This window comes from Sorex fumeus, unplaced genomic scaffold (assembly GCF_029834395.1).
Source record: "Sorex fumeus unplaced genomic scaffold, SorFum_2.1 ptg000018l, whole genome shotgun sequence".
NCBI lineage: Eukaryota > Metazoa > Chordata > Mammalia > Eulipotyphla > Soricidae > Sorex > Sorex fumeus.
In genome coordinates this window covers 20,983,961-21,010,148 of record NW_026606075.1, presented here as the reverse complement: position 1 = coordinate 21,010,148, position 26,188 = coordinate 20,983,961, and the positions used below count along the sequence as shown (strand labels likewise).

The 26,188-nt window shown below is 40.1% G+C and overlaps 1 protein-coding gene across 1 annotated transcript in view; it reads left to right on the top strand.

The window, feature by feature from the left end:
- RASGRF2 (Ras protein specific guanine nucleotide releasing factor 2) overlaps positions 1-26,188 on the top strand; it is a 261,112-nt gene that overhangs the window by 117,337 nt on the left and 117,587 nt on the right. Inside the window, exons 6-12 of the mRNA XM_056112497.1 lie at positions 1,429-1,508; positions 1,892-2,085; positions 7,271-7,380; positions 8,466-8,584; positions 16,360-16,520; positions 18,307-18,373; positions 18,887-19,023. Of these exons, the coding sequence (XP_055968472.1) occupies positions 1,429-1,508; positions 1,892-2,085; positions 7,271-7,380; positions 8,466-8,584; positions 16,360-16,520; positions 18,307-18,373; positions 18,887-19,023 (868 nt within the window). The remainder of the gene's footprint in view (positions 1-1,428; positions 1,509-1,891; positions 2,086-7,270; positions 7,381-8,465; positions 8,585-16,359; positions 16,521-18,306; positions 18,374-18,886; positions 19,024-26,188) is intronic.

Genomic DNA, 26,188 nt, shown 5'->3' with positions numbered 1-26,188 from the left:
AAGAGCTTATTTTTAGACTCTCTATATTGACTCCATTCTTTCAAAAGACTCTTACAGTCATGTCCTGAGTTTCTTAAGAGTGGGTACAGTAGAGTTCTGTCACATCTTCACTATGGAATTTTTCCTCCTTTCTCCTGTCAAAATTCATTTTTTAATGAAAGAGACCTTTTTCTAAGTTATCTAGAATCAGGTCTGAAGAAAATAAAGGGATCATAGTTAACTTCGTGATCATCAGTTGACGTGCTACATTCTGACAGTAAAAATCCATTTTTATTATAAATGATAAAGAGGATTAAATGACTATGATTTGGAGCTGACTGACTTTCAATATCTGAAGCTTAACTTAGGATTTTCTTTGTGATTTTGAGATTGTCTGAAAAGTAAATTACTGTAGGGAGGTAGGATGATATTATGATTGGGTGTATAGTTTAGAGAGTTCAGGGTGTCTTATATTTTTTATTGAGGTGATAGCAGGGGTGGGGAATGTCCAGCATTGTATGAAAATCCCAGGGGCTGCTGGGGGAGAGCCCCAGCAGCTCTTCTTCTCACTGCCCGTATTCGGTGGGCCCGGGTTTGGGGTGGGCCTGGGCCAATCACCCAGCTGGGGTGGCCCGGGCCATGGGGCAGACAGAGGAGGAAACAAGGGCCAAGCTGGTTGGTTGATCAATGCAGTTTATTCCATTCTCCCCACGTGCCTACCCCAGTCTTTCTAAGCCTCCCATTCTAGTCTCACACTGCCCCTCATTCCTGTCTCCTCCTGTCTCTCCTGCTCATCTCTCCGCACTCTATCTCGCAGCCTGGGCTCTCTCTCTCCACATGCCTACTCCTGTATTCTTCTACATTCTTCTCCCTCTGTCCCCCTTGCTAGTCTCTCTGTGCTCCATCTCGCTGCCCTGTTCTCTCTGTCTCTGCCTCTCTGTCTCTGCTTCTCTCTCTCTCTCTCTCTCTCAACTCTCCCCAACTCACGCAGTCTTCTTTACTAGCCTCTCATTCCTCGATTCCAGCTCTCTGGAATCTGCCTCTCCCTCTCTGTCTCTCTACCCCAGCTTGTCTCTCTCCCCCTTGCTCTCTGGGTCCTTGCTACACAAAGTCTGTTAGCAAAATCAACATAAGACAGCCGTTCCTGACTGCCAGGCTCAAGGGTGGAAATAACATCTAGGGGTATTCCAAAGACCTACACAGTATGAAAAATCATACAAGGCCTGTGAAATCCTGGAGTCTGATCCTAGTACTTCATGGTATATACATGATGCTTTTTTTCTACTGCCCATGTCTACCTGCCTGTATTGTATGATCCATGAATAAAGTTATAAATATCTCCAACGGGCCCTTGGTATAAAAACGGTTTTCTGTCCCTATGTTAAAGAGGATTTTAACAAAACAGATGTTTTACACTAACTAATTGTTTTTCTCTTTTTTAAAAAATAGTGAAACAATCATGTTTCTCCATGAAATATTTCATCAAGGACTGAAGGCAAGGATAGCAAATTGGCCTACTTTGATTTTAGGTGAGTGCCTGAAGCAGAGGAGTGAGGATTTTATCCTCCTATGACTTAAAGTACAGTAAAATAACTTTAATATTAGTCTGCCGAAGCCAAATCTCCCTCTTGATGTGCCTTACGAGCCCTTGGGAGTTTGTTTTATTGCTCTTTGGGCCCTGCCTCAGTAGTTATTACCTTTCCACCTTTCCCTTGACTTGTCAGCTTATTTGGGAGTGTGAGGGCTCAGCCCCGGGGGTGCCCAGGGTGCCTTCTATGAGATCAGTCATTCGGTTCTCAGAACTGGGGTGCCTGAGTGGAGCTCAGAAGTCGCTCTGCCGTTCTCATTGCATGGACAATCTCTCCTTGTCCAAGCACAAAGAAAAATGACTGTATTTTTATCTTCTTTCCAGCTGATCTCTTTGATATTTTACTCCCCATGTTGAACATTTATCAAGAGTTTGTGCGTAATCACCAGTACAGCCTCCAGGTGCTTGCCAATTGTAAGCAGAACAGAGATTTTGACAAACTCTTAAAACAGTATGAGGCCAACCCTGCATGTGAGGGGAGGATGCTGGAAACGTTCTTGACCTACCCGATGTTTCAGGTGAGTCATCAGGGACATGAAGTTTCTGGCTCCCACCTGAGAGTTGGAGAGTCCGAGACCCTTGGGTGACCAGGGCAAAACAGGAAAGGATTTCTTGTGAAGAATTTCTGCACCTAGACCTCTGTCATTTTGAGCTGGACCCTGAGATAAACAAACCTAAACCACACATTTCGTCTTTGACTTGTGTGTGTAAGAAAACCAGACATGTTGGAAGCAAATAAATTAGGCATGGTTTTGTTGAAAAGCAGCACAATTTTCTCTTACAGAAAGCTTCCACACACAGATTTCTTCCATGGTGTCTCCTCCTCCAGCATGTTTAAAAATATTATTAGGTTTACAGAAATAGGATGCTGTGCAAATGTTCCAGTGTATGTTGGTTGCATAAAAGGTTCCTAGGGAGTGGAGAGATTTCTGGGAAGGTCTTTGTTTTCCTTCGTATCCTCCCTGCCCTGTTGTGGTTGCTGTTGAGTGTTTGTAGACTGGAGCTCTATCCTTGGTCACGGAGTGGTAGTGACTTAGGAGTCTGGGGCTGTGGCTGGGCTGGGACTCTTGGTCCCTCCTCAGGTGCCATGCTGAGTCTGGGTCTTGTCCTGATGTTCACTTTTGGGCATTAGCACAGCCTAAGGGATCATATACACTTGCATTCTTTCCTATATATCTATGACTACTATTTAGAACCTTGAGTAGGAATTATAGAAGCCAAAATGTGTCTTGAATCTCATGTGCTTTTGAACAATATCTATTCTGTTCTTTTGGAAAAGCATTGAGTGTTCCCATTGTGGAATTTATGGGGCTCCTAGCCAGGCCTCCAGCTTGTCATATGGTAAACCCGTTCTCCTCATCATGTCCGTTAGGGTTTGTGTGGAGAGCTTTGTCCCTCTGAACAAGCATTGCTGGCCCCAGCCAATAATTTTGTAGCCTCAAAAGAAATGTTGCTCTGGCTCATAATTGTTTGTCTTAAAGTTTGTCAGTCCAGCTTGAAATCTTGGAAGTCACCATAGAAATTTAGTTAAGACTTTGAAAACAGAAAGGATACATTTGAAATTACTTAAGTATAGTGAAACTTTATATTGTTTTCGTATATTTGCATGGAACTAAATTGCTTGAACTCTTGGTCTCCCTGAGGAAATATATTACAAGAAAAACTTCAAAGTAAAAAATTTCTTTAATTTTTATTTATCCTTATGCCAAATTGTAGTTTAACTTTTTATCTACAGTGACATAAAACTTATGAAGTGTAATGCTCTTTGGGTTCTATTGGAATCTTTAGAAATTGCTATAGGTAACCATGAAGTACTTCAGTTGTATCTGTTCAGTAGTCCCAATTCAGGTGAATATACAAAAGTAGAGTTGTGAAAGCATGTGGAACATTCAGGAATCTCTCTGTCAGCCCAGTGATGTCTTTGCAGGTGCTATTTAAAATTCCTGTTACTAAGAATTTGTCTTTTAAAACAGCACCTCCACTTTAGGTGAGGTGTCAAAAGGTGGTCGAATATAGGTAAGGCCTTGGAAAGGTCTTTGATTTCTTACCCATGCTGAAGGACTCTCTCCCCACTTTTCCTTTTCCGACCTATCTGTCCTCTCATCCTGAAATTTAAGCCCAGTAACAATGACTTGGCATTTAGATTGACATCAAGGCATGTACATAATGATCAAAAAAGGATCTTTAAACTGGAAAGTGTTAAGAGATATTTAGGAGTCTTCTCAGTCATAACAATGGGTCAGTTGAGGCCGTTTATATCTTCATTTCTTAATCTTATAATTGGGAGGCTGGAGAGGTAGGACAGGAGATAAGGGGCTTTCCTGTGTGCTGCCAACCTGTTCCGATTGGATGCCACAGACAGTCCTCCAATCATCAGCAGGGGCTACTCCCGAGCTCAGAGCAAGGAAAAGCCCTAAACACCACTGACTGTGCCCTCACCTGAAAATTAGGGCTGAAGCTAAACTGTGGACCCAATGCTATGTTTCTAGGGGAGTGCACTGGTTCCAGAAGTTAGGGTGGATAACTACATAGTGTTACAATGGACCTCTTATGAAACCTCCAATCTGTGCAAGACCCACAAGCCAAAACTTAAAGGAAGGTCAAATGTTGAGATTCTCTGTCTTCTCACCTACTGAAGATGGTTCCTCTGAAACAAAAAGCCTCAAACTTAAAATAATTTTTTCTAGAATTGGTCAAACTGCAATAAACATGCCAGTTGAAAGAGTTCTGAATTAGACTCTTATTTATTGCTTTCCTGTAACTATTTTCAGCGGCCAAGAGGGGAAATAACTAAAGTTGGCTTCAAAGGGCCTCTTGCTCCTAAGTTCTCTTTGTCTTGTTCAGGACCTTCTCCCTAGGAGTAATCATGTGAAACATGTAGGTGGGGGAAATGCAGAGAGAAGTGCCTCTGGAAGTCTGACTGATGTTTTTCCATACTAGATTCATTCTGTTCTTCTTGTTTCCTTTTTGTCCTTTTACAAATCAGGTGAAATAGTCATAAAGGCTTTGAATTCTCACATGGATCAGGCATAGCTACTCCCTTCTGCATATACTAGTTGTGGAAATTCTGCACTTTCATCCTGCTCCTGTGTAGGCTGGACATGAAGGGCTAAGGCTGAGCATTATGTATTCTTGCTGTAGAGACACAATGAAAAAGGTGACCTTGGTCAATGCCATTAAGGCTCCTCCGGTACAGAAATTTTTCTTGATCCTAGATATGCAGATAGGGGTTGTGTGTGGGCAGATGGAAAAGAGGTGATTGGCACCTTTTAGCTTGTGTGTGGAGGGTTATATTCTACCTCTCTCTGGACCCTTTTGATGGTATCAAATGCTCTTGTTAATGAACTATGTTAAACTATGGAAACATGGTGGTTTTGTGGGATTTGAATATGCTGTGAATTTATCCTCAGATAAACTCACATAAGACAAGTAAGTGCAAGTGTTGGCAAGAGATGTGTTATGGAAAATAATGTAGTCATTAACTGTTTTTATTTAGCAAAGACAGTGGCTTGGCTGGAACTGTAAATTGGCTTCAGCTGCCCCTAAGTTCATAGGTGAGCCGGTGATGAAACCATCTTCTGACAAGATTGGCTGATTGGATGTTGTCCAGAAAGCAGCTTTTTCTGCTCTAGTCACCTATTTACTGTAATTGGAGAGCATGTTAATTAATGTCTGTAATGTGACAAGCATTGTTCCATAATTGAAAGCAGAATTATGACTCATCTAGACAGTACTATGAGTCTTGAGTTTTTGGGGGGAACAGATTTATGATCAGCTCGTGGCTGTACAGATGAATCCTTTGGTGAGACAGACACTTTTCTGCAGAACATCCTTTGCCAGCTTTTGGGCAGTCTCAGACTTGTTTGTTCCTCCACCAGAAAGTGGAGAGGGCCAGTTACTGAATTTCAAATCCATCCACTTGAATCTTAGCCAAGAAACTCTCTAAAATAGATTTAATTAATGGGGGAGGATCATGAATCTATTGACTAAACTTAGTTTTGTGGGCTTTCAGTGCATTATAAGTAGTCAGGCTCTCCCACTCCTGCCTTCTTTGTTATGAAAAATTGGGTACATTGCCTTGATTTTCTTATAGAATTCTTGACTTCAAGGCAAACTTGCATCAATCGTGGCATGGTGCAAAAGGAATATTTGAAAGCATGTCCCAGGCAGGTTCACCCAGTGGAACAGCAATCAAGGCTATCTTACTGTAAAGTTTATGGGATAGAGGGGTCTAAAGTCTCCTCCATCTGTTCTTCAGTAGAGGAGTGTCCTGTGACCCTTTTCCCAGGACCAAGGAGTCTCCCTGATTCTGAAACCCTGACTTGATGGCATCCCCAGGTCATGATCCCACAAGAGCTGCAGACCCATGTTGTGCTGATGGTGCTGCTATGCAGATGTGCTTGTGCATAAATGCAGGCACTCATTACAAATTGGTAATAAGCCCGTGAATGCCGCAATCTGCATGTGAAAAAATGTCAATTTGTGGATAGAGATCGCAACATTGAAGGACAGAATGAGAAGGAGAAGCCCCTAGGCCATGGGAAGTGGCTTTATTTTCTTCACTCTCAAAGGTCCTTGCAAGTGCTGAGTGATCTCCATTACCAGCACAAGACATTCTCAGGGTTTGTTACCCCTTAGAACCTAAATCCAGGCTGGCTCTCCTGTCTAGGCTGAGTCCATCCTGAAGAAGCTTCAACCCTCTTTCTACTTTATTTCATTTGCGCCCTTTCTAAGAAAGCCAAATGTGGAAAGGGGAAATAATTCTTGCGTTGCTGGAGGTTTGGATGCATGCGCAAACCTCAAGCACTTGAACTGACCCAAAATTGGAAGTGAAAATTAAACCCATGCTTCTTATTCTCTTCAAAATTTTAGTTTATTAGCCAGAAAAACATAAATATGTGGAATCACTCTAACGTGAGATAAAACTCTACTATGGTCTGTTAAAACCCTCCTAAACTTGATGAACTTTCTATCTTTGATAGCTTTCAGTTAGGTAGATGCTCATAAACAAAAATAAAATGCAAATTAATAATCTAATTGAAAATATTTTTCATTGCTAAAAGGATAAGTTGAGACAAAGTGTGATAAAAATGTCATAAAAGTGAATATATTTTCTCTTGAGTTTTTGCTCTACACTGATTACAGTAGGATTGTCAATTAAAAATTTTTAATCAAAAAGTGCTTATAAAAAGACAAATAAATCTACATATAGATTCAGGTAAACTTGAGTATAGCCGTCTGTTTCCCTGAGTCAAGTTTTAGAAGATGATGGTGAAGAAATATTTGATGATATTTAACAAAAATCTAAAGAAACAGTTGCTTGTTTATAACAATATTCATGTTTTCTTGATAAAGTTTCATGAGAGAGAGAGAAGGAAGGGAGGGAGGGAGAGAAAGAAGGTAGAAGTATAGTTCATTTTAAACATATTTGAAATCTAAGCTATAAATGTTAACACTATTGTAACCTTAGCTATAATAAAACTAAGATGTCAACTATATGTTATCCTGTATGGAGAAAATTTTACATTAAATATTATGTTATATACATACATAAATAAATATATACATATATATTTGTAAACAATAAAAACTGTCAGAAAGGAGCTTCTCAGAGATGAGGATGGTACAGAAGAGAGTGACCCAGTGTTCTGGATCTCAGGGTGCTGGGTTCCTACTTCTTGCTCACATGGCTTTTGTGTTTAGATTCCCAGGTACATCATCACACTTCATGAGCTCCTAGCTCATACTCCCCATGAACATGTGGAGAGGAAAAGTCTGGAGTTTGCTAAGTCAAAACTAGAGGAGCTTTCCAGGTAGGAGATAACTCACAATAAGTTTTCATCTTGGAATGCAGTGTTAATCTCTGTGGAAATGTAATGCATGTGTCCAGGAAATTGGCAACAAGACACCATTCAGTCTTTCAGGTTCACCTGGGTGTTAAGTGCTGGCTCTCAAGATAGCCCTAAGGCAGCCCATATGTGAACTTTAATAAAAAAATAGTCTTTGAAAATGTGTTTATAAGAACTGAAGAGATAGTACATCAGAATGGGCACATGCCTTGCACCTGGCTAATTGGAGTTCCATCCTTCACAGCCTAAGTGGTCCCCCAGGCATTGCCAGGAGTAATCTCTAAGCAGAGCCAGGAGTAAGCCCTGAGCACTCTTGGGTATGGCCCCTCAAAAATATGTGATTATAGCATGTGAATTTATGTAATTACGATTAGGTATGTATTTCAGTTGAAGACTAACATTCATTTCAACAGAATAGAAAATTATTTTTATTTAATTAAAAACTGTTTTTTTGTGGGTGGAAGGTTTGGGCCACACTTGGTGGTGCTCAGAGGCTACTCCCAACTCTGTGCTCAGAGGTAGCTCCCAGAAATCTTGTACCACAAATTGACCTGGGGTCTTTAACAATTAAGAAAAGTGTCTTCACCTCTTTACTCTCTCTATCCACTGCCAAATGATTTTTAAACGCAGTTTTGTTATTTATCTTTGGGAAGAAGTTAGGCAATGTATACTTTTGTTTTATCAGTAATTTTTCAGCGTTTTAGGAGATTATAGCTGTGTTCCATTAGTTCATATGGGCTAAAAGGTATAATTTATTCTGACTTTAAGAAAGGACAACCCAATTTCAATGAAAGAAATTGTTCATAAAATATTATATTATTGCATCCCTGTTTCTCTGGTAAGCTGCTTTCTAAGGACAGTCATTGACCACTGGTCCATGCTGGGTTTTTTACTTTACCAAAACCTCAAGGTCTGGTCTGCATCCCCTGACTCCCCCCATGCTGACACAAGTTTGAAACCAGGCTCCCAGGTAAAGGTCTTCTTTGCTCACTTGCGATCACAGACAGTAGAAAACTCTCACTGTTTCCCTGTGTTACTGTCTCTGACAGGATCATGCATGATGAAGTGAGTGACACCGAGAACATAAGGAAAAACCTGGCCATAGAGAGAATGATCGTCGAGGGCTGTGATATCTTGCTGGACACCAGCCAAACCTTCATTCGCCAAGGTAAGTGCATGATCCACACCTGCCGTCCAGCAACTTCTGCCACAGGCACATTGTCACCAGCAGGTCCGGGAAAGCGTTCTGGAACTGATGCAGTTTATTTACGTGTCTGCTGCCGTGACCGAGCGTGTGGTTGAGGCCCACTTCTGTGCTGTTTCTTTTCAGGGGCCATGAAAAACAGCAACACAATAATAGTAAAGCACGAGTGGGATGGTAGATTACATTCTGACTGGACCCTTCTCCTCAGTACAACGGACATTCTCAGCAGCGCCAAGGAGGACAGATCGGCCTGGCCGATGAGAGTGGCCACGTCAGGTGGCGATGACACCCAGGCCAAGATCCAAGAGAAACTTGCCCTGCTCAAAGCACTTTCATATAGTCCGGGGGACACTGTCCGGAGCGAGAACAGCTGTCTCTTGTTCCCATTTTTCATCAGCACTTCTGCAGCAGCCCCCCAGGACTTGATTTGATTCAGTTGGTCCCCCCACTTGCCAACTGAAATGCCCCATGGTCTGTTCCTGCCACACTACAGGAACGACGAAGGTCTCGTGTCTGTGGGGTGTGCTTTGGGGCATCACCCAGTAAATTAGGTTTCGAAGAATTGGAAGATTCTTGTGCCGAAAACTGTGGAAAAGCCACTGCCTACCAGTGTCCACTCCTCTGTGGCTCTGATTCCAAAGTGCATGCAGCAAACCATATTCCAAATCCTCTTTAAGATTTTCAAAAGAGGGCCACAGACCCTGAGGAAATGGCTTAAGAGACCATCTCTCACATGTTTAGGAATGTTGAATTTGGAGAGACTGGCACATGTATTTGGAGCTGTAATGAACCTTGAGTGTAGGTTCAAGCTTATGTATGCCAGTCTCATTTGATGGCATTTGCATTTCTGTTGTGTACTGAAACATGATGCTTAAAACACATTTTTTTCATCTCATGAAAAAAGTCATTATTTGTGCCATGCACATTATTTTTTTTTTTGCACAGAATAGTAACAAAATTCAGTGCATGCTGTTCTATTTTTCCATTGTTTGTTTACAAGAAGAGAAACCACACATATGTTAAAATTTTGAAATCTATTTTAGGTGAGGATAACCTTTTCTTATTTTGACTTTCGATGTTCATTTTTCTCCAAATAGTAATGGAATGGGATGTCAGAGATGTCAGGACTTCCTCTGTGTCTCCTTTATTTCTCAGACCAACTGTCTCCCCAGTCTGCTTCTGTGCCTTTACTTATGCCATTCCCAGCCTTGAGCACCAGAAATGCCCTTGTCTACCTTTGTGTGCCTATTGAAGGTTGGCTTGTGCTCCCAGGATCAAGTCTGATACCTCTGAGGAGCCTTTTAGAATTTTCTTCTTTTCTTCTCTAGTTAAGAGTAAGTTCACCTGCCTCCTCATTTCGAAGGCCTCTCGCTCTTGGTGCATGAGTTTCATCCTTTTCTATGTTGTGAGCTCATGTTTGTTTGCATGACTGTCTTGCTCCATAATTATAACTCAGAAGGGCAATGTGTATAAATTTTCTCTTTTTTGATAGGCTGATTTCCATTATAGATAACAGAAAAAATTTCCCTTGGATTCAACTGAATTGCTTGTTGAATTGACATTTTGATTGTAAGGTGTCCTATTCTGTTTTTTTTTCTTTTTTGGAGTTTGTTGAAAAATGTTTGCCAATTGACTTGAGCTGTATAATATGTGAGAATGGAAACAAAAGTTTCTGTAACTAGATGAAAGGACTTACGATTGAAAAGTATTCTTATGCATAAATAATTATTTCTACACACATAGATAATTCTGATCTAAGTTTGAAGAAACTGTCAATGAAATATTGCTGGAAAATTGAATATATTGACTAAGTCATAATTGGCTTATGTAGAAGGCAACTGCCAGTAACTAGAAGAAGTACATTGGGAACCACCAGTCTTGTGACTCATGCCCAGATGCTTTTTATTCCTTGTCCTGTACCACACATTTAAGGCATTTCTGAGGCCTGAATGTTTCAATGTTATTATGTTGATATTGATATGATGATTCCTGTGCATTTTTTTTCTGTATCACTTGGTTTGGTTAGTCTGTTTAGTAATTATTCAATAAAGATGACTTTAAAAATCAGATCTTTATCTGGAAGTGCAAGTAATCTAATCACAGACAATTTGAAAATTTTGCCCAATTCTGCTGTGATTGTTTCTGCTATCACTTTAGTTAAATGTACTTAATAGGCTTTAAGATCCATTGAGATTTTAGTTTTCTACTCTTTTAAACTCTTAGTGATTCTATGTTCTATAAAACTACAGTTCATTTATTTTATTGAATGAATCATTGTGAGATATACAATTACAAAGTTGTTCATGACTGAGTTTCAGTCATACAATATTCCAATACCCATCCCTTCACCAGTGCACATTTCCTGCCACTAATGTCCCCAGTTTTTCTCTAGCTCCCCTCCCTCCAACCCCACTCCCACAGCCTGCCTCTATGGCAGACACTTTTTACAATTTTTTCTAATTATGTCCTAGTATTTGGTCTTAACATTTATAAATGATTTGAAGGTTATTAAATGTGTAAGTGTGTTGGGTATGTGCACATATATCTATGTAGAAATTTGTGCATGACTTTATCTTTTTGATTTTTTGCCCATTTATTTAAACATGGTGGTTTACAAAGTTATTCATGATGCATTTGTTACAGGCACTCAGTATTCCAATAGCAAACGCTCTACTGTTGCCTCCATTTTGCCAATCACCACTCAAGCCTGCCCCAGTATCAGGCCCAAAATAATTTATTTTATATTGCGTGTTACCACTAAATGGCTCATGGAGTGATTAAAAAAAAACTTCAGTAAAAGAAAATTTGTGAAAATTCTTGTGTCTCACCGTGAGGACATTAATTCTTTGCCTCAGGTTTACTAAGCCTTTGTTGCTAGTTGAGCCTTCTGTGTTAATGTTTTCGTTAGTTCAACTTTCTTGGCTTCTACTTTACTTTCCCGTCCAATTTTACATTCCCATGCAATCTGGTGTGCTCCTACTGAGACCTCCGTATTGTAGAGTTTGGAGATGTCACTCCAGAAAATCCAGAATATTTAACTGGCTAGTGAGCTTACATGGCTGTTGCAGTGAGACGTGGGTGTAGCTGCCAGTCTTCTGGAAGTACAGGGAGATGGGGCAAGATCACCCACCCTGACTCAAAGAAGACCTGGAGTGTTCAGCCAAAAAATATCTGTTGTACCTGAAATTTCCATCAGTTTAGCATCTCTGTGGAGCTTAGTCAAGAGGCCGTGGAGTCTGGCCATAAACATGACAGCAGCTTTTAGGGTGTGAGCATGGCTGCTGGGCCTTTGTTAAGGTGGGAGCTTGCTTACGCTCTCCTGAAATGGCCCTGGAGGTCTCAGCTGGTGAGTGGTGTATCTGAGAAACTTTTTCTGCTTGTTGATCTCTTTTAAGATTTAATTCTGAGCTTCTGAAACAGGGCTGGGAGAGGAGTCGACACGGGAGCAGTGGTGAATAATAATAGTGGTGAAACGTGGGTGTATGTGCACGATTCATTCAGCACTATTCATTCATTCACCACCATAATAATAGTGGTGAAACATGGGTGTATATGCACGATTTTAATGTTAAATGGATTTTCATTGTGAGGACTAGGAAATCGATGTCATGAGGTCATTGAGAGGCCTACTCAGAATCAGCCAGTCTTGAATGTCAATCCACAGAAGTTTTGAGATTGAAATAACATAAATTTTATTGTAAATTGAATCTAGTTTTAATCAGTTGATAAGCAGAATGTCTGTAGCTGTGGTCTGATGTTTCATTTACTTTTCAAAGCCTACTCAAAGTTTGTTGAATGAATATGTAAGAATCGGAGACAATAATAGGAAGACAGTCCAGTCATGCTAGTGGAAGTCAAATCCTGCCTCCTGTATTTGCTTGCTCTCCAGCTGGAGAATTTAATTAATCTGTAATTGCCTCAGTTTCTTCTCCCTGAGTTACTAGTCATACTTACCTTATTATACTTTAAAGGTTAAATGAACTGAAGTACACAAAGGCATCTAGACTAGTGTCTACGTGATTAAGATATCAACTTTCAAAACTGAGATTCAAATTTTAGACTTAATATTTTTAATATTGTGAAATATATATTAATATTTATTAAATGGTAAAGGGACTTTAAGTTTAGATCTTGCATGAAATCCATTATGCATAGTCCATGTAGTTTTATAGAAATGTGAGTCAGAAAAATTAAATAGAGGTAACCGAATTTAGAATGAAATGCATTGTAAGACAGTCTTGGCTAGTACTTTAATACCCATCAGATTCTCTATTATGTACTTTCAATGTACCATTATTTAAAGTCGTAACATGAAATTTACAGTGGTTATATCTTCTCAAATGCCCAGCCCTATAATCTGGTAATTGTTTTTTACTCTTTTTCACTCCTGTGTGGAATTAAGACTAAGGGCATAGGTCATTTGTAAATGCCTGCTCCTGACCCCCAAACTCCCCCCTCACCTTCACGGGAATGTGGTTTTTGAAATAGCATAAGATTTGTTGTGAGTAGACCCCAATTGTTACATAGACTGATCACCAAGATATAATAGATTATTTTAGCAATGTTATGTTTACTGAGCAATTACTAATTTAATACTAGAGAAGAATCTTTGAGTCTTATGATGATATTGCTACATCATAAGGTAAAAGAGAAAAATATACATTAACATGTCTTTATTCTGATCATGATCATTATGTAAACTAGTCAATATAATTGAAGTTGCTTACTTCGGAAGTAACTTCAATTCAGAAATATTTATTTTATAAATTCAGAAAGATATGCATTTTATTCCATACTAATTGCACATGGTCTACTTGGCTTTGAGTGAGCACTAATAGATTTTCACTTATTACTGTGTAGTTGCCAAGGAAACATTTTTTACATCAAAACTGAAGTACAAAGTAATTGCGTATATATGAGCTAACAGCGTATTTTGTAGTTTTTGAGTTGCAAAAATCATTAGATGCTAGAAACCTTTACCAATGAACATGTTTTTATCAAACCTTCAGAGCCTGACTTATATTCCTTTTGAAGATGACTCCACAGCCTTTTGTCAGTCAAGAGGTTGGTTGAAACCTTAGTCTTTCGTGCTACCCTAGCTCACCTGCTTGGATCACTCACAACCAAAAGCCAAGAACAAACTGGCTTTTCCCATCTGTTCCAAGTTTCAGGTTTGTGTTTTTGGTGGGAGGGCCTCCCAGCAGTGCTCAAGTGCCTGGGGACCACACTTGGCAATACTCAGCGTCGCAGAGTGGGCCTTAGGGTTTGGTGTTCGGGTGAATAGTGCAGTGCAACTCGGGTCTGGTGGTGCTGGAGTGGGAAGGCACAGAGAGTGCCAGGGATTAAACCGATCATTTCACATGAAAGACCTGTGCTCCATCCCTTTTCACTAACTTCCCAGCTGCCCCGTTTTAATGTTGCCGAATCCTCTGCCGTCTCCTGGCTGTGATATTCAATTTGGTGTGACTCTTGCATGACTACTTCATCTTCCAGGCCTCAGTTTCCTCATTTGTAACACGAGGGAATGACTCATCTCTTCTGAAATGTCTCTTCAGGTTTTGGTTTCATCCTGTGACCCTCCTGGGAGTGCAATCCTTTTGCTACTATTACGTACCCTTCTCCTTCTCTGAGATTTGTGCCTTCTGCTTTTCCCATGCTCCCTCATTCTCCAAAGTTAGTTGCTTGCTGCCTTTATTCTCTGCACAGTGTGCTCCCACATGCTTCCCCTCTTTCCTTCACTTCCTCTTCTCAGGTCTTTTTTTGTGAAATCAAGCCTTCCTCCACTCGTCACTCTGCTTCCCTGCCCCACATTCTCCCCTAGGATTACTTTCTTGCTCATCTTAGACTCGGATAGCTTTTTTCTCCTTTACCTCTGGCAGCCCCACCTAAGGAGGCAGCATCCAGGCCTGGAAACGAGAGTTCTTCATCCCATGCACATCTTAAAGTACCTGGTACAAAATATATGCTATCAGATGCATCCTTGTGTTAATACTAATATTTGATGAACACTCCAATCTTACAGGTTTACTGTTACACATATATGAAGAAGAGTGATTTTTTTGCCTTAAAAAAATCTCTGATCATTAAAAACAAATAAGATTATCCAGAAAGCATATGAAGAGACATATAAATTGCCTTCAATTTCACATCATAGTGATGATCCATTGATAATATTTAAAATATTTAAAATATTCAATATTTAAAAATTGAATATGTGTTTTTTCATAAGAAAGCATTTAGGGTAGATATTAGATTAAGCCAAAAGTAGAAATAGCACCAACTTTGGACATTTTAGAAGTCAGAAGTAAGGGATTTGTAATAATCTGTCTTAGGACTCCTTTTTCTTTCTTTTTTTTTTTTCGGGAAGAGACATATCCAGCAGTGCTCAGGGGTTGCTCCTGGCACTGTGCTCAGGGATCACTCTGGGCAATGCTCAATGAACCATTATATACCACGGATGGAACCAGCTGCATACAAAGCAAGAGACTTAGTCCCTGCATTATCTCTTAGCCACAATACTTTTTGTCTTGGTATTTAACTTAGATTAGAATTTTATTTGGGTGGGGAGATTATGATCAAAGAGAGATTATATAAAATATTTGTGTAATTTTTTCAATGAAGTGAAAGCTATGTTTATTCTGTGTATATATTTTGTGTGATTTATTTTATGTTTATATTCTACAGAGATTTAGCTGTGAGGAGTGGGGCAGAGTGCAAGTGGTTCATACCTGGCAGTTGCAGGATTTTTATTGGCTCTGTGCTTGCAGGTCACCTGTGCACCTGTGGTGCTCAAGGGCCTTTGCTGTGCCAGACCTTGAACCAACGCCTGCTGCATGGAAAGCAGTGCCTGGCCCTTTGAGCTATGTCCCCAGTCGCTCTACCAAGATCTTTCTTACATGTAATTTAAATGCAACCTGAACTAGGTACTTTTTAAACATAGTCTTTAAGTAAATTATATTGATCTTATAGCGGTAGGGCATTTGCCTTGCGCGCAGCCAGCCTGGCCAAGCTGGGTTCAATTCCTCTGCCCCTCTCGAAGAGCCTGGAAGGCTACTGAGAGTATATTCAATATGCCAAACACAGTAACAACAATTCTCAAAATGGAGACGTTACTGGGCCCGCTCAAGCAAATCGATGAACAACGGGAGGACAGGATAGTACAATCTACATGTATTGTAGTTTATTACAAAATTAAGTAACAGTGAATTATCTTAATATGTTACTTACCTTTAATTTTAAGGAAGTATAAATTGTTTGCTTCAGTTGTGTTATTGAATCTCAATATGTAATTATACAATATGTACCTTATTCCTCTTGGGCAGGGGGAGTGAGGGTGGGCATTTGAGTCATACCTGGAAGTAAGGCAAGTGCCTTATTCCCTGAACTGTGTCTCCAGCCCCTGTATCTACAAGGACATAAGTTTATTGAGATCAGATCCCCAAGGATCATCTGCCTTTTTCTTTGAATTCAATTTATTTCCTTCAAACTTATTTTTCTACCTTTTAGTGAATGTTTAAGTCTAAAGTGTTTGACAAAAATGGTACAAATTAGCGTGACTCTTAAAAATACAAGACATATTTCTTCTTCTCAATGTACAGGGGATTCACTTGCATTAAAGTTCTAGTCAACTAAATTCTTGGAACCATGGAAAATAAATCTCCATGTTTCTTGTATCAATATGGACTCTTCACTTCCTAGACTTCTAATCTCTGTATTCTTCGTTTTTTTGTGATTACCAGGTTCTCTTATTCAAGTACCCTCTGTTGAGAAGGGTAAACTTAGCAAAGTTCGCCTGGGTTCATTGTCTTTGAAAAAGGAAGGAGAAAGACAGTGCTTCTTATTTACCAAACACTTTTTAATTTGCACAAGAAGTTCTGGAGGAAAGCTGCATCTGCTCAAGGTACCGGTTTTCCATGTTTATTTTATTGCTATTCCATGCACTGTTGGGGCATTGAGAGCACTTTGAAGGATGGCTTCCCCCACCCATGCTCTGCTGCGCAGAGGGTCACAATTTGCATAGTGAAGTCATATATAGTTAGAAACCTCACTTCGTTGTCCCTTGCAAGAAACTTAAATTTAAGTATGCACTACCCCAAAAATCATAACTGAGCATTTTTCTGGTTGTTGACTACTGAGTTACAAAAAACTTGTTTGATGGGGCATGAGAGAAACTGGGGACATTGGTGGTGGGAAATGTACACTGGTGAAGGGACAGGTCACTGTCACTGTCCTCCTGTTGTTCATCAATTTGCTTGAGTGGGCCCAGTAACATTGTGAGACTTGTTACTGTGTTTGGCATATCGAATACGTCATGGGTAGCTTGCTAGGCTTTGCCCTGCGGGCCAGATACTCACGGTAGCTTGCCGGGCTCTGCAAGAGGGGTGGAGGAATAGGGTCGGCCATGTTGGCTGCATGCAAGGCAAACTCCCTACCCACTGTGCTATCACTGTAGCCCAAGGGGACAGGTATTGGAACATTATATAACTGAAACCCAGTTAACAACAACTTTGTGTGAATAGTGATACAATAAACATTACAGTAAAAAAGAAAAGAACTCTGTAACTGTGTATCTCACTGTGATTTCAGTTAAAAAGTAAATTAAAAATTTAAAAAAATTAATTCAAGTAAAAAAGAGATCATTTTCTCATTTCTATTTTATCTTCTTCTGCACCAGAGTCGGGAAACTATTACCCACAAATTGATGTCTATTTTTTGTTTGTCAAGGCTGGAGCGATAGCACAGCAGTAGGGTGTTTGCCTTGCAAGTGGCCAACATGGCAGACCCGAGTTCAATTCCTCTGCCCCTCTTGGAGAGCCTGGCAAGCTACCGAGAGTATCTTGCCCGCATGCAAAGCCTGGCAAGCTACCCGTGATATATTCGATATGCTAATCACAGTAACAATTGTCACAATGGAGACGTTACTGGGCCTGCTTGAGCAAATCGATGAACAATGGGAGGACAGTGTGTTTGTTTGTCAAGTTCTCTTGGCACACACCATTGCTTATTTGTCTCTATACTGTGACTACTTTCATGTTTTTAGAAATGAAAGATTTGAGTAGTTATGACAGAATCACAGAGTTTGCAAAGCCTAAAGGATTGCCCATTACATAAAATATTTGCTTATCTATACCTTTATTATTCACGCCTAAAGATATTTTTCTATGATAACAGCTTTCTTTGTTTAATGCCTCTCTGGTTTTCTGAGTTGCATTCACTCACTGGACCCCTCAGATACCGTCTTATAATCCAGAGACCAACTGACTACATTTTATTGAAAGTGAGAGTGAATTGGTGAGAGAAGAATAATGAAAGATGAGTTTAATTACTTTCATGTGTCTGTTTAATTTTGGAGACTGAAAATTATTGATGATGCAGAATTGCTATGCTTTCTTCTGTGACATCTAGAAGATAAGGTTTATAAATCACAATTCACTGGGGCTGGAAAGATAGTACAGAAGGTAGGGTGTTTGCCTTGTCTGGCTAACCCAGATTTGATCCCCAGCATTCCATGTAGTCTCCTGAACCCCTGCCAGAAGTGATCTTTGAGCTCAGAGCCAGGAATAAGCCCTGAACACTGGCAAGTGTTACACTCCCTGACCCCTGAAAAACAGAAAACAATGAAAAAAGGACTTTCTGACCTGTGCAAGACTCTCATCTTCTTAATGAAACTATTGATTTCTTTCCAGACAGGTGGGGTCCTCTCTCTGATAGAATGCACATTGATTGAGGAACCTGATGCAAGCGATGATGATTGTAAGTCACTTTCTGTTACTTAGAATTATATTCAAATTAAAGCAGTTTAAATCCTATAGATTTTTTATCTGTTTATAGCTAAGAAGAGCTGCTTTAGGATGCTGGAGATAGGCTGAGAATGAACTCCCTAATGTCATATATTTGTGAAAAGTTCTGTGGAACCATTTAACCCTGTGAGCCTTGTTAACCCACTATTGGGGAATTCAGATTTTACTGAATTTGTCTCATGATAGTAACTTTTCAGTGAAGGCAGAGGAATTGTTGTCAGGGTTCTGCAGATTAATAGAAATTTTTAAAATCATGAAGAGAGCAGAGTCGTAGTGCAAGTAACTTACTCAAACTCAGCCTCTTTATCTGCTGGTGAGCTCAATAAAGCAAGCTCCCAGTCTCCAGAAGTTTCTATTGCTGACATGAGAGCCTGACCTTGAATGTCCGTCCATCAGAGAAGGAGGAGAGAGCCACTTTATTCTGTTCCTGATTCGCATCTCATTGTTGGGTTTCTGTGTGTTGAAGCCAAATGTTCTGGTCAAGTTTTTGGACACCTGGATTTTAAAATAGTGGTGGAGCCCCCTGATGCTGCCCCGTTTACTGTGGTGCTGCTTGCCCCCTCACGCCAGGAGAAAGCAGCCTGGACCAGTGACATCAGTCAGGTAAGCCAGGGGGTTGGGCCATGACTTTGGGTTTTATTTTACATTTCATAGTAAAATATGGTGGGAGGGGAAATTTAGAATGATAAAAAATATTTTTTTTTTGATTTCTGGGTCACACCTGGCAATGCACAGGGGTTGCTCCTGGCTCTGCACTCAGGAATTACTCCTGGCGGTGCTCAGGGAACCCTATGGGTTGCTGGGAATTGAACCCGGGTTGGCTGCATGCAAGGCAAATGCCCTACCCGCTGTGCTATCATTCCAGCCCCAAGAATTATAAAAAGTCATTTAAAAAATTTTTAATTGAATCACCAGACTGGAGCTATTGCACGGCGGGTAGGTCTTGCACACAGCCGACCAGGGTTTGATTCCTCCGTCCCTCTTGGAGAACCTGGCAAGCTACTGAGAGTATCCCACCTGCATGGCAGAGCCTGGCAAGCTCCCCATGGTGTTATGCCAAAACAGTAATAACAAGTCTCACGATGGAGACGTTACTGGTGCCTGCTGGAGCAAATCAATGAACAAAGGGAGGACAGTGCTACAGTGCAGTATTAATTGAATCACCATGAGAGACACAGTTACAAAGTTGTTTTTAATTGGGTTTCAGTCATACAATGCTTCAATGCCTGTCCTTTCACCAGTGTACATTTCCAATCACCAATGTCCCCCCCCTTCCCTCCCCCTCCCACTTTATGGCAGGCTCTCTCTCCTCTCTCTCTCTCTCTCTCTCTCTCTCTCTCTCTCTCTCTCTCTCTCTCTCTCTCTCTCCCTCTCCTCTCTCTATCTCTCTTCTCTCACTCCTCTCACTCCTCTCTCACTCCTCCCTCTCCTCTGTCTCCTTTTGGGCATTGTGATTTGCAATACAGGTACTGAAAGGTTATGTTTGTTCCTTTACCTAATTTCAGCACTCATTTCTTACCCAGAGTGATCATTTATCAACTATCATTGTTATAGTGGACTCTTTTCTATCCTAACTGCCCTCTGCCTCCACCACTTGAAGCAAGCTGCCAACTGTGGACCAGTCTTCCTAGCCCTTGTTTCTACCATTCTTTGGTGTTATTAGTCTCATACTATGTTTTTTTATATCCCAGACATGAGTGCAATCATTCTATGTCTGTCTCTTTCCTTCTGACTCATTTCATTCAGCATGAAACTCTCCATGTCCATCCATTTAATAGCAGATTTCATGACTTCGTTTTTCCTAGTGACTGTGTAATATTGTATTGTGTAGATGTACCATAGTTTCTTTATCCAGTTGTATGTTCTTGGGCACTTGAATTGTGTTCAGATTCTGGTTATTGTGAATTGTGCTACAGTGAACATAGAAATACAGATGGCTTTTCTGCAGTGTGTTTTTGGGCCCTCAGTGTATATTCCCAGAAGTGGTGTTGCTGGGTCATGTGGCAGTCAATTTTTTGAGGAAGTCAATATTATTTTCCAAAAAGGCTGGACCGATTGACATTCCCACCAAAAATGAATGTCACTTTCTCCCACATCCACCCCAGCACTGGTTGTTCTTGTTCTTTTTGATGTGTGAAATTCTATCTGGTTACTGTGATTCCTAATTTCACAACTTACCTATCTTGATATGCTGGGATCCACTTTTGTGACTAATTGGTTTTCTAAGGTTAGAATTGACTAAAAAATGTAGTAATTGTATTTTAGCTCCTGGTCATATTTGTACAAATTACAAAAGTATTCAGTTGGTGGAACAGTGGTCTGATGACTTCATGACTAATAAATTCTCCCAGTGATCCCATTGCATTTTTTCATTATTGCTATCTGCAGCAGGAGATTGGTGAGAGATAAAAGCAACTAACAAAGACTGGTGAGAAATTGCAAAGGCAGAAGGGAGCGTCTGTGGCTCAGAATCTGAAAATGGTCTCCTGTGTTTGATATTGAAACACTTTGGAAACAAATTTGCTTCTTTTTCTTTGATCAGCAATGCCCAGCTATGAAGTTGCTGCCTTTATTCAGAATTTTGAAAAATGTCAAAATTAGTAATGATTGAACTCAGGCATTCTTAAAGCCAAGCTCCAAATTTATCTTAACTTCAGTTGCCAACAGAGGAAAAAAGTGAAGCAGTCTAGAAAAAATATTAGTAAAAGGCTTGATGATTATCTTCAAAGTTATTAACTCAAGGGAGATTAGTACAAATGGGGAAAAAGCACACTGTATATTCCATTTTCTCCTTTTTATTCTGGGTTTTTCATAATCGTTTATGAATTTTGTCATAGGGCTCCAGATACTTAATATTTTTTCAGAGTGACTGGAAACTAAGGTAGCTAGAAAAAAATGGCAAAACAAAATTTTGCTTTTCAAAGGAATTGTATAGACTTTCTTTCATTTGACTCTTAAACAGTATTTTGGAATTAAGCGCAAGCATTAGTGCTACTTCCAGGAGAGGAACCAGAGGTTTGGGAAGCTAAGTGTTTGTCTCAAGTTACATAACTTCATTGATTCAAGGCTCAAGCCTAATCCAGGTCTTTTATTAGTACTCTCCAGATCCTCCACAGGAATGCAAATACTTCCTTCCATACCTTGGGGACTGCTTTGCTGGTGGATAAACAGCTAAAAATTAGGCACTTCTTTTCTGGCTAACAAAGGGATCAAAATAGGAGATCCTCAATATTTGCATAATTATATCCTTATGATGATATATTCATACATTCACCAACTCTATATATTATCAGCTAATACTTTAAATCTCTGTAATGCAACTGTTACCTTCTAAAACTCTGACTCATTCACTGATTCTATGAACATTTATTGAGTGATCACCAGGCACTTCCAGATATTGTGCCAGCAGCAGGGATTTGGCAATGAGCTTTGAGCTCAGGGAGACAGGCAGACTAGAAGGGAAATAGGTAACTCAGTGAAACAAAATTTTGTCAGTATTAGGAAGCTAAGATATGTAGAAATGAATAGGAGGAGGCAAGTATTTTTTTTTCCAGTTGCTTCTTGTGTCTGTCTTATGACCTAGCTGTGTTTCCTGACATAGAGTTGGCCTTCCTTTGGTGTCTGTTGAGGTATAGGAGAGATACCTTTGGGGTCAGGAATGAGCCTATGCTTGGTTCTTCAAAGAACGAATCCAATACATTCCCTGACACGAGTCTCCAAGAAAGTCTCTCAACATGCATCGAAAAAATTGGAAAAAAATCTGAAATACATACGAGGCAGAATAGCACAACCTTCTTCTGTTTCTTGATTTTTTTTATGATTTATACACTAAATTGTACCAGATAATATCTAAAAGTGAATTGGAGAAAGAAGCTAACAGAAAGCTTTTTTTTTTGAGTGACAATTATATAATTCATGAAATTACTATATTCAGTAGAACCTTGACATTTAAGATTTTATGCAGCAACAAATATTTTAACTGCCAGGCGCTGTTTGGGCACTTGGGATATAGATCATGGGAAAAAGAGGCAGCAATAACAAATAAATTCCTAACCTTATATAGCTTACATTTAAATGTGAGGAAGATTGAAAATAAATAATAAAGATAATAAGTGCGCAGTGTTTTGTGTTAGAAATAGCATAGGGCAGGGTAGGCAGCAGTGGGCATCTGCAGTAGGCATGAGTTGATAGCATTTTAAAGAAGTGTTGATCTCAAACAAAAAAAAAAGAAGTATTGACCTCATTCTGAAGAAGGCATAAAAGCAAAGATTGTAGCAGGTGATGGAAATAACATGTAGATACGTGATGAAGGGAAAAGTCTTTCCTAACAGAGGAAATACCCATTGCAAGACTCCAAAATAGGAAGCTACTGCATATTTTGAAGAAGAGCATAAAGACTATTGTGGCTAGAGTAGAATGTGTGAGAAAAAAGAATAGAAAAAGTGGAAACACGAGAGGTAGCAGATACCATATCTAAGCCAACAGTAGGACTTCAGCTTGTATTTTGAATCAGGCGAAAATCCATTTAAAAGATTTGAACAATGGAATTCCTTGTCTCACTTAAGCTTGCTTTCTTGCTGGGTTTACTTGGGTTATATGGCAGGGAGTTTCTTGGGCCACATGCACCAGTGCTTAAGCAGTGCTCCTGTATCTGTGCTCAGGAGTTACTCCTGGTGGTGCTAAAGGACTGTATTCATGGCTGGAAATTTTAATCAGGGATGGTTACATGCAAGGCATGATAGTACCCTTTGTACTATCTCCTCGGTCCCTGACTTAGGTTTTAAAAGAATCACTAAGGTTGCTGTGATGGGTCCAGCTGTTGAAGGCAAGAGTGAAGTTGGAAAAAAAGGGGTTTGTTTTGCATTTATTCTGAAGGTAGAACCAATATCTTTCATTGGATTGATTAGATTTTGGATTTGAGGGAAAAATAAAGAGTCAAGAAGTACTGTGGAGTTTTAAGCCTGTGCTTGAAATAAATGAAGTTGTTAGACTGAGACGGAGAAGAATGCTAGGGGAGAGGTTTTGGGGGTGGCTATGTGAAGCTTACTCTGGATATGCTGAGTTTCAGAAATGTACCTGCTCTTTTGGAGCTATTTAAATAGAGAGATAGAGAAGTTCAGTTTAGAGGTTTAATAAGGAGTCTCTATTTAGGTGGTATTTTAGGCTGTGGAGCGATAGCACAGCGGTAGGGCGTTTGCCTTGCACGCAGCCAACATGGCCGACCCGAGTTCGATTCCTCCGCCCCTCTCGGAGAGCCCGGCAAGCTACTGAGAGTATCTCACCCGCACGGCAGAGCCTGGCAAGCTCCCCGTGACATATTCGATATGCCAAACACAGTAACAACAAAATCTCCAATGGAGACGTTACTGGGTCCACTCGAGCAAATCGACGAACAACGGGAGGGCCTTTACTTACTTACTTACTTCAGGCTATGGGATTGTGGAATCATCTGGGGCTTGAGTGAGATAAACTTGAGGAGAGGGCCAGGGTCTGAGTGAGGGATCGGAGAGAATAACAAGGGGAGACAGAGAAGGAACCACCAATATAGCTACAGCATAATTATGAGAATGTAGTGACCTGGAAGTCAAGTGAAGAAAATGTAGCTTGAAGATGGGGCCTGTCATATGCCTGCTGTGATAGGAAAGGCTGAGTCCAATCCTGTGTGCTCTGAGATGCTTAGAGGATTTGCTGATGGAGGATTTGAGTGGTGAGTAGCAGGCCGCAGAGTGCTTTGCTATTGACTGAACCCAGCCTGTGGTCCAGCAGCCTGAAGTCCAATTGACTTTATTCTCCACTTTATCTCTGCTTATAGCATTTTCATTATATTTCATTATATTGGAGAAGTTACATGCTCCCCATACATGAATGGAATTTTTGTCTCCCATGTTTCTCTTGGCTATATTCATTATTAATAAGTCTACAGAATGCTAAAAAATACACTGTTTATTATTTTGTCATATAGTATAATGTAGACTCACAAAGGAACAAAAAACATACTCCTGGCATTTAGCATATGAAGGAAATATTTAGCAAATATTTTCCATACATACTGTATTGGGCTGAAGAGCGATAGCCCAGCGGTAGGGCATATGCCTTGCACGCAGCCTGGGTTCAATTCCTCTACCCCTCTCGGAGAGCCCCAGCAAGCTACCGAGAGTATCTCGCCCGCACGGCAGACCCTGGCAAGCTACCTGTGACATATTCAATATGCCAAACACAGTAACAACAAGTCTCACAATGGAGACGTTACTGGACCCACTCGAGCAAATCAATGAACAATGGGAGGACAGTGAGAGTGACAGTGACATACTGCATTAGAATATCTGAGGGCTCATTTAAGCATGAAGGTTCCTAAGCTTACAGTTAGATGCCCTCCCCTCCCAGCGCCAGATTTAGCAGACTCCACAGATTATTTTGCATGTTAAACTGAGAACCTCTGCCCTAAAAAGTGAGCTGTTTATATCTCCCAAACTCCTGCAGTCCTGTCATACAGGAATAATTTTGACACTGCTTCTCAGTATAAAGGAATCACTTTTCCTTTATTTACATCTTTTTAATTCTAACATTTAAATTCTTTTCTGTCTCCTAATAAACAACATTTATATATTTAATACATATCATATATACTATATTATATATACCACACACTACATTGGGCTGGAGCAATACCACAGTGGGTAGGGCGTTCACCTTGCACGCAGCCAACATGGCCGACCCAAGTTCTATTCCTCCGTCCCTCTCGGAGAGCCCGGCAAGCTACCGAGAGTATCTTGCCTGCATGGCAAAGCCTGGCAAGCTACCTGTGTCGTAGATATGCCAAACACAGTAACAAGTGTCACAATGGAGACGTTACTGGGCCCACTTGAGCAAATTGATGAACAACGGGAGGACAGTAACAGTGACATACTACATTATATATACCATTACATTATATATATTCAATAATAGTATGAATATATATATATATAGTTATATACACTCAAACACACACATGTATATACCATAGTGACTTATCAGTGTTCTAGTCTTTTCTGAGTAATTGGGCAACTATGATGTTCTGGCATGAGCAGATGACCTGGTGCTCAATATCTTTTTACAGAAAGTTTTTTTTTACCTCCTTTCATGGCTTCTTATTGGTATATCTTCACTGCACTGGGGCATGATGGTACCAAGGACTTAATCTTTCGTGATTCATACTTCACCAGTCTGCCAAACTGCTTCAAGGAATATGTAACTTTTTATTTCACTTCATCATCAGCAAGGTGTCACTTTCTTCTAGGTCATGTTGAGTTTTGCCTCATTGATTGCATGTGCTGTTTTAATGGAAGAGTAGTATTGCTTCCTAGAGGGTTTATCATGTATTTACATAATTTTCTCTGGATTAACATTTTTCATTTTATGTCAATTGATAACACATGAGTGTATACATTTTCTTCAGTCAAAATTGAACACATGCCCCATTATTTTGTCTTTGATGTTGGGTACTCTGGTTCAGTCTTAGTTTTTCAGTGATTAGAAGCCACTTTGCTACTGGGTTGTGCTGTACTGATCACATGTGGCTCTTATTTAAGTTAATATATTGGTTCCTGAGTATTGATACAATTCTAGTTTCACAGAAAGCACTCCATACAAAAATTAAGACTCTTGACTTTGCCAGGTCTCTCACTGAAGCTGTAATTTTTAGAAGTAACAATTGCTTCAATGGTTAATTACACCTTCAGTTACACCAGCAAAGCCATAATTAACTGCTGGCGCCTCCAACAAAACA